Source organism: Falco rusticolus, chromosome 6 (assembly GCF_015220075.1).
Source record: "Falco rusticolus isolate bFalRus1 chromosome 6, bFalRus1.pri, whole genome shotgun sequence".
Classification (NCBI taxonomy): Eukaryota; Metazoa; Chordata; class Aves; order Falconiformes; family Falconidae; genus Falco; species Falco rusticolus.
Window position 1 is genome coordinate 48,318,114 of NC_051192.1, and position 20,174 is coordinate 48,338,287.

Consider the following 20,174-nt stretch of genomic DNA (forward strand, 5'->3'; position numbering starts at 1 on the left):
TTCCATATTTTTTTGTGACCATGTTTCCCCTTCTTTTGCAGCTTAAGAACTGTGCAGTAACAGTCAAGCACTTTTATTTTCAAACTGGCCCTTAATCAACACCTCAAAGAGCATCTGTAGGTTGTTACACATGGACTGGCATAATTTCTAGCAGCTCTTACCTGGCACAGGAGACTTATAGCGAGCATGCTGACAGCCAAGTTTATTAAATATGCAAAAGTAACAGAGGGCTTCATTTCTTCTGGTTTGCAGCTCTTAATTTTTGCTCAGCCTTCCTCTCTTATTCTAGAATAATGTTCATTAAGCTTCAGCACAACCAACTTGAACCTCGAGGGAACATACACATTCTCAACAATGTACCAGACATTAATAATGTTAAAGTCTGTATTTTCTCACTAACGAAATCTTCCTTGCCGCCTCAAATTTTGGTTAGGGACCTTGAATATTAAAGATTAACACACTTAACCCAGTACAGCATACAGTCTTCTTAGACTGAAGCATAACCTTGACTCATTCCTGAATTCAACTGACTTTTAAGATATTAACCACACCACCCAAAACTATCTTTCATTTGGTTTTCATGTTTTCCATTGTTTACTTGTTGCATGAAATCTCCATACAACTGCTCTGTTCATACTGGAAGAAATTTGAAAGATTACCTGTTAACCTAAAACCAGAGGATTGTTATAAATGCATGGAAAAAAATAGTTGCTCTTCAGCCACACTACAAGATCTTTCCACTGCAACACCCTACTGATCACTGCTTCTGTCTGCAGATCAGCCCACATACTGACAAATACTCATGTTCCCAAATGAATATCATCTTTTATGCCACAGGAAGAGGTTAGTAGCCATAGACAAACCAAATTAGTTGTTGTATTACACAAGCAGGCTACAGTTCTACCCTCCTATTGCAATCACTTACCAGCAATGTCAAAATAAAACCATGCTCTAAGTTTGAGCAACACTTCCCTCTTGACACTTTTCCTTTAGTGGATTGACCCTAATCCATAGATCCATAGCTGAAAATAACTTTTAGCTGGTATCTTCAATTTATGAGGCTGTCTCAAAAAGAAAGCAAGAAGCGGGGGAGGGGGCAGAAACTTTTGTGCTTGCTAATAAAGAAATACTAAGCAGTTGGGAGTGAGGGAACAGATGAACAAACATGGAACTTTGTGTAACCTGTAACTTTATTATGCTTCCATCCTATCCTCAGGGAAACCCAAATATTAAGAAGTGGGTGACTCATTTAAACTCTGTAGTTCAAAATTTGCTTTCAGTATCATGAAGAGGAGAAAGGCATTTGTTTCAACTAGTTTGCGTTGTTGGAACTTGCAGCAAATGAGTACTTCTCTTTGTAGCAAACAATAAGAGAATTAACCAAGAGAGTTATACTATTTGATATGCAACATTGAAAATTAAACATGAAGGGTGACTGATTAGTTCACAGTTAATAATGCATTCTTCCTTAAAAGAAGAAGAAAAGAACCAGGCATGGTTCTAACAGAGTCCAAAGATGACAGGTGACAGAAAGCAGTGACCTCAGATGACTGTTCTAGGACCACATCCCAAAACCCAGCACAATTAGCACTAATTGGTCAGCAGCCTCAGCAGAAATGCCAAAAATCGAGCAAGCACTGAAAACCAGTCTCTTCATCTCCCCAGAAAGGATGCTTTCTTAAGGTCAGAAATTTGAAACACCAGTGCAGAGAAGCTAGCAGTTCCCCTGTTAGCGCAACACTGGAAAAAACACTGGAAAAAAATAGATACAGGGCTCATCAGCAACTGAGAAGCATCTACATCAGCAGCAGCATTTCAATTTGTTACTTCACTTGCAGCACCAGCACCTACCATATTTACTATACACCAGTAACCACCAGTAAATATAGTTCCATTACAACTATGAAGAATTTCTTTCTGTAGTGCAACCCAGGACATCAGTTACCAGGAACACTATTGACATCTTCCATGCACATTCAGTCACCCAGTTACGCAGAACTGCTTAAAGTTACTACTTCTTTGAAGTAAAATGCTTTGCAGCAAAGCGTATCAAGACCGCCTAGCATGAAAACATCATAGGGCAGCCACAGGTCTGCAAGCAGTGGATACAAAATAGGAACCTTGCAGGGGAACTTTGGAAGTATTGTAGCAGTTAGTCTGGATTAAAAGGAGAGGGGAAGGCAAAAGGGAGGGCAGAACTCTTCCAAAGTCCATGATGACTAGCAGCGACAGGACAGATTCAAACAGCACTATTTTCCCAGCTACATCATGAGTGCAGGTGTCTTAAAACAAGCTCAAATGATCTGCATGAAGACGGAGACAAGACAGTCAGTTCTTTAGATGGGAACTGGTGAAGCACTATATTGTTTTAGGCACCGACTGCTTCAGAACTTCATGAATTTGGGCAGGGTAATTGAGTCCTAAGGGAAAGAGGGAAAAAAAAATTGCTCCCTGAAAAATGGCAGCAATCAAAAAGCACTGTGGTAAAATACTATGGTAAGATGGTCTCATATATCAAATATCGATCCAGCTCCTGTAAACACGTGAAGTTCATGGAAGTAAATTTTCCCATTAATCCAACATTCATGCCTTAATATAACTACCCCATATTATATATTCATTTTCATTCTCGCTGCAATAGCAAAATATTTTCAGGGAAAAAAAAAAAACCCACACACATCAGATTTTATATGTAAAAGGTTTCTAAAGGCATGTCCTCACACCCTCTGTCCTCCTTTCCTCCCTTCCAAATTACTACTGAAATGCTATTAAAAAAACCCAACCTTATATGCTAGAACCCATCTTCCCATGTTAAGATGCATTCTGCTTGCAAATAGGAATGATTGGTGCAGCAGTTAAAAATACCAAATTTATGAAGCTTTATGTCTTCTCCCATTTTGTTTCTTCTTGTTTTCTCACAGAGCAACAATTTCTAGAGAAGCCTGATAAATACACAGAGCACTAGAGAGCAGTCTTCTGTAAAAAAAGATTTACCCATTTATTATATGGTTTCATTTGGCACTGATGATTAGACAAATGGCAAAACAAAACAGTTACATTTAGGTCAGCCTCATCACTCGGGACATGCACAACTTTTCCTTGAAAGGGGCTAGTGGCATGTTCTTCTTTTTGAGTTTTTAAAACATCATCTGAAAATGCAAAAGTAAGGTGGGGCAGCAGGTTAGACGACAGGAAGAAGTTTTATGTTACATTGAAGCGCCTGAAGCGCCTTCTCATCACAGCCACAAAATTCAGATACACACCAAATGCCTGACTGTACCACGTTGTTACCATTGAAGTTACACTTCAGCAAAAGGATTTGCAAATGAACACGTGCTACAGCTGTAGAGCAGACTCATAGCAGGCTCAGATTTAGATCAAAATTCAGCACGGTAGTAAGAATTTTTCACACGGGGTAAAAACATGAAGTTCCTTTTGATAGGAAGTGGCAACACAGTCACAGCTGAAAACTGCTGTACTATAGTTTTGACTATTTTAGTCTTCACTCATAAGCTAATAGGGCACCAGCACAGAGAATCGTAGAAAATCGCCGAGTTCTAAGATCTCTGGAGGTCAACAGTCAAACCTCCTGCCAATTTCAGGAGCCAATTTCAAAGCTAGGTCTGGCTGCTAAGGACCTTTATCAATCACAGCTTTTAATACCTCTAGAGCTGGAAATACAACAGCCTCTTTGGGCAGCCCACTCCAGTGCTCAGCTACAACTGCTGTGCAGAATCATTGCCCTTATGCCCAACTCCCGTGCTGCAGCTTGTTCCCACTGCTGCTTTCCCTTTCACAGAGCACCTCCAAGAAAAGCCTGGCTCCATCTCCATCTTCTATAACAACTACCCACCAGGTAGGTAGTGACAGCATTTGGAAACCCCTGGAACCTTCTCCCCTCCAAATTAAATTAAGCCAGCCTCCTCCACCTCTACTCCTGTCACGTGCTCCAGCCTCCAAACACTGGACTCTCCCAAGTCTCTCAGTGTCTTTCAAACTGGGGGCCTGAAACCAACTGTGGTATTCTAGACTTGATCTTATGAGTGCTCAGGAGACAAGAATAATCACTTGTCCCTGTCTGATGGCTACAGTCTTGCTCAAAGAACCTGTACCAATGAATTGGATTATTCCCTTCTCAGGTACAAGAATTTGCTTTGGGATCTTTTTGTTGCTTTTTTAAAGAACTTTACGGGGTTCCTGTCAGCTCATCCCTACCACTTGAGGCCCCAGTGAATGGGAACATACTGAAGATTCCTCCACAATCTGGTATCTTTCACAAACCTGCTGAAGGTGCACTCTGACCGACTGTATGGATTCATAACTTTGCTAAACAGTACTAGCCTCAGCCCCCACCCTTCAGGAACATCAACGACCCAGCCAGTTTTCTTCCCACCTTTTGGCTCATCTATCCTGTCCATGTAACCCCACCTTGACCACCAGAGACTCTGTCAAATGTCTTTCTAAAGTCAAGATCAGGGAACACTACTGCTTTCCCCTCATCCAAAATGGACAGCAACAACTTTCTTACAGAAAGCAACCAGGTTGGGCACCCTTCTTATAATCCGTGCTGGCTCTTCACAATCACCTTCTTGTTCTTTTATGCTTGCTTACTAAACTAAACTGTTGCCTGGGGACTTATCAAAAACATTTTCTTTAAAGACTGAGGACACATGGATTCTTGGGAAAAAAAGACTTAGCTCCTAAATCTCTCTGTCAAGAGGTCTTCCCAATACTTTACCTACAAGTTTCTCCTCTAAATTCTGTCTGTCCTTCTTAGTCCATCTCCAATCACAACGAGAGTCTGCATCTGTGGTAATCACCTGTCTTCATAAATCTGCTTATCCTGTCCTCAGGAAGGGGATGGGAATTCTCAGGATCTCATCTCTCTCTAGTTTAATGAAAACAATAAAATACAGTGCCACTATTCCACTGATTTTTTTTAACTAGATCCCTCCAAAATTCCAGAAGGAATCAATCTATAACACGCTGACAGTTAACAGCATCTTGCCTATACACCAAAGCTCTTAACTGTCCTTATCTGTCACTGGTAAACCTCGTACAAAAGTGCAATTTGATACCAATAAAGATTAAGTTCCATTATAGCTATTATACTTCCAAACTGAATTTCATTTGTTGTCCATATTTCCAGTTTTCATGTCTTTTGACTTATGGGATAGTCATTTTCAGCCTTCACCTACCTCATTTTTCTAAAGCCATTAAACTTTCTCCCTTCAGCCTTCCATTGCTTCTGTAGTTGTGATTGTTCTATAATAAATGCCAGTAACAAATCAATTTTCATCTGCCAGGACTTCCAGATGCCTATCATTTCAAGTACTCTTTCACCAGTATTCAGCATTGCAACTTTTAATCCATATCCAAAAAGAAATTATGTCCATCTCATTCATTTTAAATGATCACTGACTTAGGTGCATTCTTAGCTTATTCACGTTTCTCCAAATTATAAGGGTTTTTTGTCATTTCAGTCACTAAACACCATCATGCTATCTGTTGCACTTTTAAGCTCTGTAAGTCTTCATTAGCTGCATGTTAAACCTGTTCTGCTTACCATACACCCAAGTCATGCTCCATCCCACTCCTGCACATATGCGATCTCATGAAATCACGACAAATGCCAGTTCTTCTACAGTCATTTTTAACACAAACAAGGTGTGGGTGTTTGGAAGTAGGATGGTTACACACTTCTGTTAGATAAAAGCTAAACTCACAAGATGCTGATCATTAGATATTATTTAATAAATCTCCTGTTTCAAAATACACCTTTTTTTTTTTTTTTTTAACCAGTGCACTTTTAGCCTCATTGTATTTCAGTAGATAACAGTCATTATATCCAAGGTTCCCTTTAATTCTGCCCTCCTCCCTTCTTTAAGGTTTTATAGTAGACCTAGATCTAACTAGAATGTCCCTCATACAACTAGAACAATACTGAGCAGCCCAGACTTAACTTTCACATCTAAAAAAAGAAATCATCTGCATAATTCAGCAATGCTTTTGATGACAGATGCACTGCTTCATTTTCCAACCAACAACTAGCTTAATACAGTACTCTACTTCAGACCATGCTTCCAAAATTAGCTTCTGTTCTCCCTTCTCCTGTCCAATAGATATGTATTACATCACAGCTGTAATGCCTTCTCTTCATTCACACTTGATTACCTGCATTTCATACCCAAATGTGATCAATTTACTTGATTTATTTTCTAAATCAACTTGAAGTCATATGAACAGGAAACTTTGTTGAATTCGTTGGAACCAGGATCGACCTACCCATCTCCCAAGACAGCCTTTCACACTTTTTTTGCCCTAATCCCCACCCCCACCCCCATCACCTTCACATTTTTTTCAAAATTTCATAGTAACAGAGCCTTTGCTGCTACTCTCAAAATTCAATGTAACATAAATATCCTCTGGAATGAAATCACCAGTATCACAGCAAAAGAGGATTTTGGCTGACCCCAGCATTCGCTGTATTTTTAACTTTCTGTGGTTTTATAAATTTAACACTAGCCATAAAAAAAATTAAAGGCAGTAAATGAATGAATTGCATTTCAAGTTACGTATTCATAAAAAAAGAGCTACAAGATACATATTTCTGATGCATGGTTTATCTTCACAGCTGAGGAAGTCAGGAACTCATTTAAGTTACCATGTATCACATCCAGATTGAAGACTCACATTGGATCAGGTTTGAGATTTCAAGTATTTTATATGAAGAAACTTATTTTTAAAGACGGTTCTGCTCAAGAAGTCATCGCAAAAGAAATGAGAAAATACCCTCTCACCTACTAGCTATGTTCCTCAGTCTGTTCTGCAGTGGATGAATGCTCCAGTCCCTGACTGTTAGCAATGTGTTTCAAAAATACCAGTCCAGTTCCACGAGCAGCATACGTATTTCCAGGTAATCCTTTACCTGCCTGACAGATGTGCACTATTCTTTTACTTCTGTCAAGGAAGTTAAAGAAAGCTTCCCTATTTTCTCCTTCATTTTCATAAGTAATAGTGTAGTTCCAGTCTCTCAGAAGAGATCTATTGATTTGTGCCTTACTGTGATGTTTTTCTGTTCCCAATGACATTCTAAATTCATTCTTGTCTGAGCTAGTTGGATATAAGTAAGCCATTCTTTAACGAACAATCACATATTAGCAAGAACACAGAGCAAATGACAGCCCCTACCAAACATTTTTCTGGTTGTTAACTTTGAGTGTCAACACGTTACAAAAGAGTTATGAAACAAAGCTGCTAACAACAACCAAGCAAAACTTATTAGACAGTGTCCTGACAACAAAATGCTAAATGTACATATTTTGCCCTCATTTACCACTAATTTCAGTGTAAAAGAATCAAACCGCAATACTAGTGAAAAGTCACATCTTGCAAAACTCACCTTGGTACAACAAAATTAGCGAAAGAACAAACAGCAGAAGTATCCTAAACCCTGGATTTCCTGTTTATCAGCAATGCTGTAATATGCTACCAAAGTGTTTATTTTCATTTCTGCTTTTAAGAAATTTGCAAAATGAAGACTGAACATGGAGCGCTACTATTATACGAAGCTGCTAATAAGAGAAAAAATTACTACTTTCCCCAGTACAGCTCAATAATAAATTCTTGTTTACTCTTTAGTAAACAGTGCGTTTTAAAAACAAACTCTTAACTTCAAGAATTTGCCTTAAATATTTAATTGGCACTTTTTTTAATGTTTATTTCACTGGCACTCAGTTATGCTTCAGAGGACACCTCACATGAAACATTTAGATGATAGCTCATGAAGCAACTCCCCTGTACACGATGCAATAATTCATATACTCTTTAGTAAATGACTTCTCTTCAGCAGAACTGAACTATATTAGTGTATCCGCAAAGTTCGCAAGACACATACGAACTTGTGAAATTCCGAAGACAGAAGTATACAGAGCACTACAAGAAATCCTTCCTGACAGTCAGTGCTGCTTTTAAGGTGTAATTTCCATACCATTTTCTCATCTACGTATTAACATTTCCATCACCAGACTCTCATATATCATTGCCTTACATTGACACCTGCTGGAAGTGACTGGGACTGTAAACCATTCCTTTTTTCCCCTCAATCAGTGCCTGATTTAACTCTACAGGCAGACCGCTAATTCTGCTTCCAGTAAACTAACCACAGATACCTGAAAGAGCTAAGCTGCATGACATTTTAACGAACAGAAAAACATACACTGTGTAATTTTAAACCACAGAAAAATTCCCAAGGCTATCACTGCAGAGGTTCTCAATCAGAAAACATAATTTAGTAACAGCCTTTGAGAAGATTTTTTTTTTTACTACCCCTTGGGTAGATTTAAACTCAACAAATTAAGTATCCAATCCTTTACCAGGCTTTCAGGCTAATTAGCAAATAATTATTACTGCAAGAGTCACTAAGCAGTTCTTGCTTGACAAACGTTGCAAACAAGCTTATACACAAAAATGTGACTAAATAGGTTTTAAAGCACTTTTAATTTCCTAGCACTTATGAAAAAAGAATTAAAAATCATGTCTTTACATTAATGAAAAAAGACTTGCTTATTCACAAAAGCAATCAGGCCTGTTTAATGATAGAATTGATAAAAACAGGAATAACTGAGGCATGTTTGTAAAAACAGCTTGTATTACTGTCTATCACTTCATAATGAAGATACACCGCTTGTTCAGCTTTGTAAACAGAAACACACTGAAACAATTACCTGAAAACGATGTGATTTTCCCCATATGCCAGAACTTCCTCCACAAGCTTCACTATTATGAACCAGATACTGCATTATACCCTTTTCTTACTTCCAAACTCTACTGTAGAGGTGGGATCTCTTTTACTTGATGTCATTTTTGTATTTCTCATAACAGAAAACACATTTCAGATTGCAGCAAGTAGGAAGAGTTACAGTGGCTTTCCTTCACTGTCAGAATAAGACATAGTCATGCACTTTGGTTTTCACACACTTTGTATGCAAAACTCAGGCACCAAAAACACAGGCAGTTTTGAAGTATCACAGGGAGCAAGGATAAAAAAACAAGTTCAAAGGCAACTAAACAGAATTTCTATATAGTTCTGTCAGTATACAGCTGAAGACCTCTCCAATTTTCTATTTTTCTGAAGTTACAAAGCAGGATCCTTATATGAAAGCTCAATAATACACCGCAGTATGACCGTTCCACACAGGCACCGACACCACAGCAGTATTAACTCCTAGACTTTACAGACCAGTTTGAAATTGTTGTTGTTGTTGTTTTAATCTGCTGAGTGATCAACCTAGTTAAAAAATTATTTTTACTAGGTAGCTTTGATCATTACCACAGAATTAAAGTTCTGAACTACTGAACCTGTGCACAAAACAAAAAAAAAAGTAAACAGTCTCAGTGGAAGCAAAAATAGTCAGCCACCAAAACACTAACAGCAAAAATACCAGTAAGAGTGGTAGCCTACGAAAACATGCTTTTCCTCCAACCATTCCTTATTTTTTAACTCTGAAAGAACTCTCTATAAATACAGGCAATTGAAGGCAAAATTTCATGGCTGTGTAAGTCCGCTGAACTCATGCCTAAATGAAAGTTTCATAAAGCTCAAACGCAAAAACACTGGGCATGGAAGAATGCAGTTACTCTACATAATGGGTACCCAGGAGTTGAAGTACTGCATTTACCAAGAATTAACCAACTCCTTTAAAAAAGATGTGGCAGTATTTTAAAAAAGATCATAGAACATTAACAGTTTCCTTCCAGACACTTAAATGCCAGGTTGAGAGCACATCTTTTTTAAAAAAAAAAAAAAAAAATGTATCATTGACAACACAGGGGGGGGGTTGTATTGCATTATTGAACAAAAACACATAAAAGCATGGCAGGATTAAAAAAAAAAATAAAAATGCTAGATAGCCTAGATACTTCTGACACACAGCTCATTCTTACTTTCTTCTCATCTCAGAAAGACAACAGAGTTAGCATTAGACACTCAAGATTTAGGGCTTACATTTCTTACCTTACAAAGCTTCTGGTAACGGGGAGAAGAAACTGCCATCCTCTGTAAACGATGCAACAGCACCACAACTTTCTGCAGAGACGTTCTCACCACAGCCATCATTTTAAGTTTGCCACGCTTCTGAAGACACCTCAGAATTTGCATTATAAATGAAGAGCAACTATCATTTCCTCCCGGTCAGTGGACAATGATTTGCCAGCTTTCTGAGCATGCTCTCTTCCAGGACTGCTTTTGCTAGCCACGGGCTTTATATGTTTCAAAAGCAAAGGAGGTTGATATAGCATAAGTTTCTCTCTCAAAATAACCCCACAAAACAAATGCAAAAAACCCCAAAACACAAAAAAACAACAAAACACAAACAGCCTTCACAGATTCTTCTAACCGGTACTGCTCAGCTCTGCTTGTGCAGAGGGTAAATGAAGTTGTTGAGCAGCCGAGCGTCTGCCACCATTCAGGAGTGCACTAAATAGCAAGGAAGGTTATTAATTTAAGCACGAAAGCTGCAGGAACAAAAAAGGAATTCCTTCAGGAAGACGGCTCCAGTGTATCACAACAGTTGTTCTCCCCTAGTAGCTGCTTTCTATCGGCAGGCTGAGCATTTGCTCCCTCACTCTGAGAAAGGATGCTCTCATCCTCAGACTGAACGCAGCTCTGGCAGAGCTGTAGAGTGAGTGAATTAACAGACCGTGTTATAAATCTTGAGAGAGGAGCAGAGGGATACCTGCCCTAATTATATCAGCCATACGTTAAAGGCTAATAAATCACAGAGGCGCTTCTCAAAACTAGATTACCCAATACAAAAGGAAAAACTGCAGGGGGTAAACCTCTCTGCTATGAAAACTCTCTTAAAGCTCAAAGGAATCTCAAAGGATCTCACTTGTGCCAGAAAGTAGGAATGTTTTTCAGGAGTCGTTTCCAATTAAAATCTTTTCCTGAATGACTTATTAGGACAAGAAAGAATAGGATTTTGACAAATTAAAAGCACACAGTTGCACCATCACCCCTTTTCCTAGCCATCCTTGAATCCAAAAAGCTAACGTCATTTTGATGTTTTTCCCATGACAAAGCAGAATTATTTAAGCCATCTAAGGATGGTAGCAGGATGTCCAAGAACATGGAAGTGTTTTGCCACCAGCAAGGCACTCCCAATGCAATGTAGCCAACATACCCCTAGGTGTGGCGATACTGCAGCATAACCAGAGACAAGCTATTTCTTACTACTTCCAAAGGTGCGCTACAATGAATCAACTAAAACCTGTATTAGAGGGGTTGCTGTGGGGAAGGTTCGGGGAGGACATTATCACAGTAGGAGGTAGACACTATTACAACTAATCGTATTATCTAACGTGCATATTGCCACGTGAACTGGTACATACCCTTTTCAAGCACACCAATCAGCACGGTATGGAGTCACCAACTACTGGCAGCAAGACAAGTTCACACAATCCTAGATAATACATAGCTTAGACGCCAGCGCATTATACACTGCTCTGCCTGTTCTCAGGCACTTTCCATCTGAAGGGGTGAGTGCCAGGTACAGGTTCTCCATACAGGATATTTTAAAACTCCTGCCATCCAATTCAGCTAACACAACCTTTTCATCCTTGGTTTTCGAACTGAATCAATGTTTCTACCAGTTCCCAGGTAAACTGCTTTTACCCGAACTGTTTTGCTCCTGATCTGTCCAGCACCAATGACAACATCGTTTTGAGGAAACAGAACCTTCATTCCACCCAGTATATAGAAATCTTACCACCTGTGTTCTCCACCTTGCTAAATTCACCTTCTTTCCTCATCTTTACCACTCATTTGAACCATTCCCCTGCACTCCATTGCTCCTGGCTTCTATCTACTCTGCTCCCACCAGAGGTCCGTTCCTTTAATCTACCAGCTCTACCCTACCACCATTAGCTGACGTGCTGTTCCCAACATCTTTTGACGAAACCTATGAAGCAGCCAAGTCAGAAAACACTGAGGCATTCAGAAATGACTGTGCAACAGCTCAAACTTCTTCTGTGTAGGGTACAGCCACCTCATTTCAATTCTGCTTTTTTCCTGCCCAGCCAATATACAAGTTTAAATCAAAGAGTGAGACAAAAAAACAGCCCACCGCTGGTCATAATAATTTTAATTTACAATAAAACAAACTTTTAAATTATTCTGAACATCTTTGCATCTGTAGGCACAGAACTTAACACACATTGAGCTGGCGCTACTTCTTACTATTTCCTAGCTCATTTTCTGCATCTTGCTTCAAATTAGTTTTTAACCTCTTTTGGGTGGCTGCTAAACATTTTGCAACACAGACTGGAGTGTTTCAGCACCAACCTGAAAAGAAAGTCTTCTGCAACAGACACTGAGAGAATGAATTAAAAAGACTGATATATGATTGAATTTCCTCCTTTTCAAAAATAAATTATATATTGTGCTTAAAGTTTGCATTACAGTGCTGTTGCTAGTGTCAGATGTCACAACAGAAGGCAAAACAAGGCTTCAGTGGTGCCCAGATCACTGATTCTACTGTAGCGCAGCTTCAGCTGCAGCCAAGCAAGTTAGCCCAAAAGTGTAATGGAGGATAATCCTCCCATGCACACAGACACAGATGCCAGTTTAACTGAGGATCCTATTTTGAAAATGCATGACATAACAGAAAAAAAATCATCAGGTTTTGTCTACGTACCGCACATTTCATCTAGAATTTATCACACCTTAAACTCATAGTAAAGCTTTACTCAATGCACAAGCCTTGGGGACAGAGGTATCTTCAGACTGGAGAAAGTCACAAGTTCTGCGTTCTTAAAACCCTTCAGAAGAAATACTTCTTCGCATATTCAACGAAGCACAAAGAAAAACATTGTTATTTTATACCACTCAACATGGAAAGAACAAGAAGTGATCTTTGTTTAATCAGATATTAAGCTTAAAAACTTGCAAGGAAGTGGGCTTGATTTTTTTTAAGGTACAGCAACAGGTTAGAGCTTCATTTTGTTTTCGAAAGTTCATTTCAACAAATATCTGAAAACAGATGTGACGATTTTTGGAGGGTTTGCCAGTGTCATGATATGAACGTCTCCAGTTATAGTTAAAGCAAGGCTGAAAGACGGCAGGGAACAAAGTACATTTTGGAAGCCATTATGCTATGACAGTCTTTGACATACTCAACTTCCTTTGGTAGCTGAAAAAGCTCACGATATTATGTAAAGTCATGGGCAAGTTCAGTGATTATGCTTCATATGCACAGTGTGTAGAAGCATACAGTCACAGAAAAGATTGAGAATATCAGGTAACAGGATGCTGGATAAGCTCAAGCCAGGACAATGGGCATGGTCAGAGCCAATCATAGACCTTCTCCACACAGCAGGCAGTCTGCACAGCAGTTTCTCCCCTCACACAGCACAACCCCGGCAATTTTAACCAGACTGTAGCACAATGAAGGAGGGAAAACAGTCTTCCATTGCCAAGGTGCTTCGCAGCTGTGTAGAGCCAACAAGCAAATTATGAAATAACAGCTTTATCTTGGTGTGAATGACTACATGGAATGCAAGGTAATGCAGAAATAAGTCTACACACAGCACTGCCTCATGTTGTTAGCTGCCTGTGGCCCTGATTTAGCTCTTCCATCTCCACTACACTACTTGACTGGGGGGGGGACTGCCATAGAAAGTATATTACACTTCTAGGTGTTGCAGTTCCAGGCTAGTCTCAGCATTTCAGAGTCACATCTCCACAGATGAGTTACTTGACTGACCAGAATCATGTAAACATTGGTGAGCGACAACAGACACAAGCTTCCACAATACATTGCTGTCTTCCTCATGATCACAGTGAGCAGCTTGCAATCAGATACTTTCAAGTCTTTTTTCATTTAAATTCAATGTAGATATGTTCAGGTTAACAGCACTACCAAAAATAGCACTTTTCATTATAAGCTGTTCAAAACCCATGAACTTCGACCACAGATGACATTATTCCAAACCCAGAGTGCAGGATTTAATAACTGATCTAAGCTGCCCAGTTCTGTGCATATCAAAATAACTGTGCTAACTGACACAATTTAATTGAAGAAAAATATATATTGAAACATTCAGGAGAAAGAAGACACATGAACAGCGTTCACATCAGATAAACAGTACGAAAGAATTTCATGTATTATAGAAACACAAAATCCTTTTAGCCAGTGATATTCAACCTCTTGCTACCACAGACTCAAAGACAGTATTTTTTAAAAGAGCTATCAGGTCTCCACACCCTTTCCTCCTGTTTTCCCTCAATACACTGTACCCTTAATGGAGGCTAAACCCCGTTTCTCTCTCTCCCTCCTACCTCCCCAAAGGAGATCTATAGTGTGTACAAAGGCAGGAACAGCCAGACCATGTGATATTCAGCTAGGCCATGCTTCTTAGACAGGGAGAAGGGATCTCCCTTCTAGATTTGAGAGAAGCAAGGGTGTCTATGTATTAAAAAAAGACTGTAAATGGTGTCAGTTAGTCTTCTCAGTTATATCTCAGGTTTCCAGCCTGTGGCCTGTCCAGGAAGGAAGGCCAGCTGGGGAGCTGCTGGGCAGCAGGAGAGGGAGAAGAGTGATCCAAGCATGACAACCTCTTAGATTGCTGGAAAAGCATGAGGAAGGTGGCAGACAGGGATAGGAAACAGTGCAGCCCAGGAGGTCCTTACTTGGAAGGAAGTAGATTACATTGGTTGGCTGGACAATCGCACAATATGACTGAGTTTAAAAAAGTACACACTTCCTGAATACAGTCACCCTCCAAGGTTTAATATGCTTGCTGAATACAGTCACCCTCCAAGGACATTTAAGAGCCCTCAATGCCACAGATGTCCACAAGATATGTAGTTCAAACCTTAGGAAGAAAAATCTGCTTCCTTCACACACCTGACTTCTAAAACACTGTTTTTGAAACACCTTCCAATAGGCTGCAGGTTTCCTCACTCTAGCAGATCACCTTCTTTTATATTTGCCATTGAGAAAAAACATGAACCGCAGCAGTATTATTTAGTTTCTTACCTGCATCTGCTTTCTGAGTTCCCGTACGCAGGCACTGTCCTGAGCAGTGTTCTCACGCTGGGATGCATCTGCTAGAACATTAACTGTTGTCTCTGCCTCTTGAAGCCACTTGAGAAAGCTCTCCAGATCCTTGTGTGAGGTCTGTACTGTCTTCAGCTCAGTCTCCAAGAAATTCTGCCTATCAACAGCTCTGAAAACAAGCCAAATGTCAGAATATACCCTCATAACATACAGCATTACATACATCATAATGAAACTACTAAAGGAAAAGCTGGAAGTTATCCCTACTAAGAAATTATATATCTGTCACAGCTTGGTTTATCATTGTTTTTATCACTGTTTCTCTGGTGGTTATATCTATAGAACAGGTCTTCTGAACCGGTTATATATGTCACAGCCCTTTCTAAAGAGTCATGTTGAAGAAACTAAGTTCTTAATTAAAAACTTGTTTTTTTCTTTTTGAGTATTGCCATCATGGACTTATGCTGTCCCAAATGGTAGAAGTGTTATTCCCATAAGCGAAAAGCCTGAGTACTTCTTATTGACTAAAATCATACAGAGTAGAAGCACTGAGAGTTTGGGGTATTTTTTTCTCTTTTACAGTGAGCAGTAACATTTCCCTTAATCTGTAAGAGTTAAGTATTGAGGGATGCAAAGTCAAATATGTAGTTCTCTCAGCTAAAAAACAAGACTTTTGACATTGTCACTCAGACAAACAGAATAATACACTGCCATCATAACAGTCAAGCCATGCTCAACATGCTTACATTAAAAAAAAAAGAAGGAAAAAAGAAAAGACCAGAAGAATATAGCTCAAATTTTCCAATCAATCCAAAAGATCTCTAGTTGGTACAAACACAAATTTTTTTGTTTGTAAGAAGATTTTTAAAAATGTAAGGAACTCATTTAAAACTTTTAGATTATATTGTTGGTAAGCAACTTCAAAATATTTCCTAGGAAAAAAAAGAAGATCACATTATAATTCTGCATAATAGAACTACTGCCTTGTCATTAAAATGAAACTTAGATGGCAAATTGTTATAGTCAACGATTTTAAAAGCTCTGATTAACAATGTTAAATAGAGCACAACAAGCTAAATTTCATCCATTTGAAGATGTTATTCTCCAGTATTCTTTTTCCCAAAATCAGGACAAAAGAAAGAAACAAGCTGTCCCACACTAGTACACTGTATAGAAATCCGTAACAGAGCTACTGTCCAGAATGCTGCTGCTAAATAAGTAGGAAGTTCAATTTTATTGTCACATCAAGCATTAATGATATTGGAAGACTTCAGGTGTAAAGTGATATTTAATTTCAAGTATTTGAAATTATGAAGCATTTGATATTTTCACATGAATTGAACAAGTTTCTCCAGACAGGCCCAAATTTCTGTGTCTTCTACCTCCTCCTGTTCTGCTTAGGCTTTCTTTCCTCCTTGCCAGTGGCAACAGCACTACTCAGCAATATTAGGGAATTTAGATTAGAATCATAAATTTCAAAAGTAGTTAAAATATTCTTTTTGAAAAAGAGGTTGCAGTTCTTCAGTACCGTTAACGATGATGTTTCAAAGCAGGCATTCTGGTTTACTATCACATCAGAGAAGACAGATGCAAGAAAAAGCTGTTTTCCTTCAAGGGCAGCAAGAAAAATCTCATGCAACCCCAAATCTACCAGAATTACTTTCCTAAGTATTAGCATAACCAACTGAATTTTATAAAGACTACTTGCAAAAAGATAGTGTTGTGACCTCCACTTCAAGAGCTTAGGTCTTACGTCACTTGTTAATAATTGTTTATCCAAAATAAGACCGTATGAATTATTTCTGACTTCATGCTTGTCTGAGGTTTGGCTAGTGGTAAATAACTAGCAGGGCAGGAAGCCTTCATTCTTTCTTCTCACTTGAAGCTCTGGAACACTTCACCCACTCAAGAAAAAATAATAAATAGCATGACAGGGATTACAAATGGTTTGATAGATATTGCCTAGAGAAGATAACAAGCACCAGCTCAAGAATTAGAGCACACCAAGGAACGGCAAGAAAAATGTAAAATAAAAGCAGTTACGAGCTCTGACTTCAAAGCCCCTTCCCTCTGCGGGGATCTTCTTCCCTAGCAGGGGGTTAAGGCCAAAGGTGGAAGAACAGGAGTGACAACAGGAAGAACACACTGGTAATAAAGGTGACCTCCAAAGAAAAAGAAAAGCCCCAAAGGATGAAACACTAAGTGACCTAGATCTCTAAGTCTAAGTACTGATGTACTAGATGGGAATTGAGGCAACTTGAACTTTGTAGCTAATAACATTCATTGAAAAATGTTGCCTTCAGCCTAAAGTTTTAATTTCTCAAACTTTCTGCTTCATTGAAAGTAAAGAATGAAATCCTATTACAGTCCCACTGCTGTCAAGATATTTGAATTTAAGCTGAAATTCAATCCTTTTACTAAATATGTATTCCAGTAGCATAAATTAACAGATTTACAACTAATGTTCTGAGATTACACGGATGCTTTTAAAGAGGACCCGTATAGCAGTAGCAAGCAACACTTTTACAGAACAAATACTTCACATTTGTGGCCTTTACTGAAAGGAAATGAAAATTAATAAGTATCCCATCCTATAAAAAGACAACTCAGATTTTCAAAGTATTCTACTACAATTAAAACAGCCTCAAGAGACAGAGGGTCCTTCTAGGATGGAAGAATTAAATACAAGGAGAACCTAGAGAATCCTTTACAAATCCAGCTAACTTCACTTAACACAGTGAAAGCGGAGTAGGTCTAAGCAGATTCTATTAGCAAAGGCACGTCAGAAAAAAAAAATAGTAACTCTAATAAGTCTTCATGATACTGTTTCATGTTCCTGTTCCACCCAATTATTTTTTCAGATTTAAACTAAAAAATGTGTAATGCATACAAATGTGATCAAAACAAAGTCAGAAAATAACACCAAGACAGTACAGACAACTATAATCCATTACTGAGGCAGCAAAAAACCACACAGAATTACTACACTTTCACCCTAAAGTATAAAAATAGAACATAAATAGCCAGTGGGCAAAGTATGCAGTTGACAATGTCAAGCTGGGGAGTTTCAATCTCTTAATGCCAAGAGTTTTAAAATAAGCTCCTTCAACTTTACATGCCACGGCTACAGTCTTCCTGTTAATGTCCTTGTGCTAGTCAGGACTCTGAATCTCCCAGGTGATATTACTAAGGTCCCCTTGCACAACCTCCAAGCACGGGAACAAACTGGTATTTTAAAGCATTATGCTCTAAGTACAGATCTGCACTTATAGAAGCCATAGGGCCACGTGTGTGCTCCACATACAACCGCTGCATGTCCTGAGATCTGCCACATGAAGCAAGCCTAGTCACTCAAAACTCACAACTATTTCTAGTTATTGCATTTAAAGCAAGTATAAAAACCCTCACTCCCTTGAAAAGGTGTTTTCACTGCACATTCTCCCCTTTTAATTCTGCTCTGCTGCTCCATGGGGTTGTGTTGAGCAGCTCCACACTCTGCCTACCCACTGGCTCAGAGTTCTCCTTTACATTCTGTCCCTAGTTAAAAAAACAAAAGCAGAGAGTCATCTTCCTAAGGCTGCACGCTGCAAAAACAGTCGCCTCAATGATAATCAAGGAGTTTCAGTTATACACAACACAACGCAATTGCTTATTATTCCAGACTTCAAGCAGATTCAAAAATAATTAGAGGCTTCCAGGCAGGAGCTCTTCTTTCTGGTCACCTGCTCTGAGTGCTGGGCAATTTTATGCCGGTTCTAGCCAAAACACCGCAGAGTTTGAATGTGAATGAGCCTACTACAGAGCTATAGTCTACTGCTACTACCAATCCAACAGGGAGCTGTTTCCCCTCACCCTCTAACTGCATCTTCATTGCCAGATGTCATGATGACATTCAGATGAAGTTAGTGGTATTTTTTGGAAAAATTATTAGTTTGGTTTGAGGAAAGAAAGTACGATCTGATGGTGAAAATGCTGCAGTTCCTAAACTTAATGCAAATGAATGGTCAGGAAGGGCCATTTTAGGAGATAACCTCATCACTATGACCTAGTTCAGAAAAAGCAATAAGCCAAGGAAGTTCTGTCATACACCAAAGCCTTTCCCACAGTCTACTGGAAGTTTTCTGAACCATGAAAAGAAGTTCATACCACATAGAATAATTATGAAATGGTTTACCTACTTGAAAAATCCTTTGTCTCAAAACATTTAAAGATCACCAAATTTTTATTCTCTCTCAAATGATCACATGGAACGAACCGTACAAAATTTTGCCTATGGTGTAACTCATCTCTCAATGGACATCACCAAGAAACGCTGCTGCATCAAAAGCACAAAATGACAGAAGTACCATTTTCCTCCAAAGAGGGATAAGAAGACATCCTACTCCGCTTCCTTCATTACCTACTTCTTGAAAGCAGCACTGAGGAAGATGACTTGGGGATGTCAGTGGATGAAAAGTTCAACATGACCCAGCAGCACGCACTTGCAGCCCAGAAAGCCAACCATACCTTGGGCTACATGAGTAGGTTGAGGGAGGCGATTCTCCTCCTCTGCCCTCGTGAGACCCCACCTGCAGTACTGCATTCAGCTCTGGGGACCCCAGCGTAAGAAGCACATGGACCTGTTGGAGCGAGTCCAGAGGAGGGACACAAAGATGATCAGAGGGCTGGGGCACCTCCGCTATGAAGACAGGCTGGGAGAGTTGGGGTTGTTCTGCCTGGAGAAGAGAAGGCTCCGGGGACATCTTACGGCAGCCTGCCAGCAGCTAAAAGGGGCCTACAGAAAGACTAGAAGGGGACTGATAGGATGGGGAGTAACAGTTTTAATCTGAAAGAGGGTAGATTTAGATTAGATAAAGGGAAGAAATTCTTTACTGTGAGGGTAATGAGGCACTGGAACAGACTGTCCAGAGAAGTTGCAGTCAACCCATTCCTGGAACTGCTCAAAGCGAAGTTGGATGGGGCTAATGTAAGAGTGTTCCAGCCCATGACAGGGAGGGTGGAACCAGGTGGTTTTTAAAGGTGCCTTCCAACCCAAAACATTCTCTGATTCTTTGAAGTTCTCCTCCTCTCACTCCCTAGGACATAACATCAGCTTCAGAGGCTTTATTACCTAGG

The 20,174-nt window shown here is 39.4% G+C and overlaps 1 protein-coding gene across 7 annotated transcripts in view; it reads right to left on the reverse strand.

Moving 5' to 3' along the window:
* Nucleotides 1-20,174, reverse strand: part of UTRN (utrophin) — a 413,274-nt gene that overhangs the window by 204,797 nt on the left and 188,303 nt on the right. For 6 of the 7 annotated variants that reach the window (XM_037392250.1, XM_037392248.1, XM_037392249.1 and 3 more), the window contains one exon: nt 15,039-15,228. In XM_037392250.1, the coding sequence (XP_037248147.1) occupies nt 15,039-15,228 (190 nt within the window). Of the gene's footprint in view, nt 1-10,015; nt 10,248-15,038; nt 15,229-20,174 lie in introns of those variants that run through there. The other variant, XM_037392255.1, reaches the window with a different exon arrangement.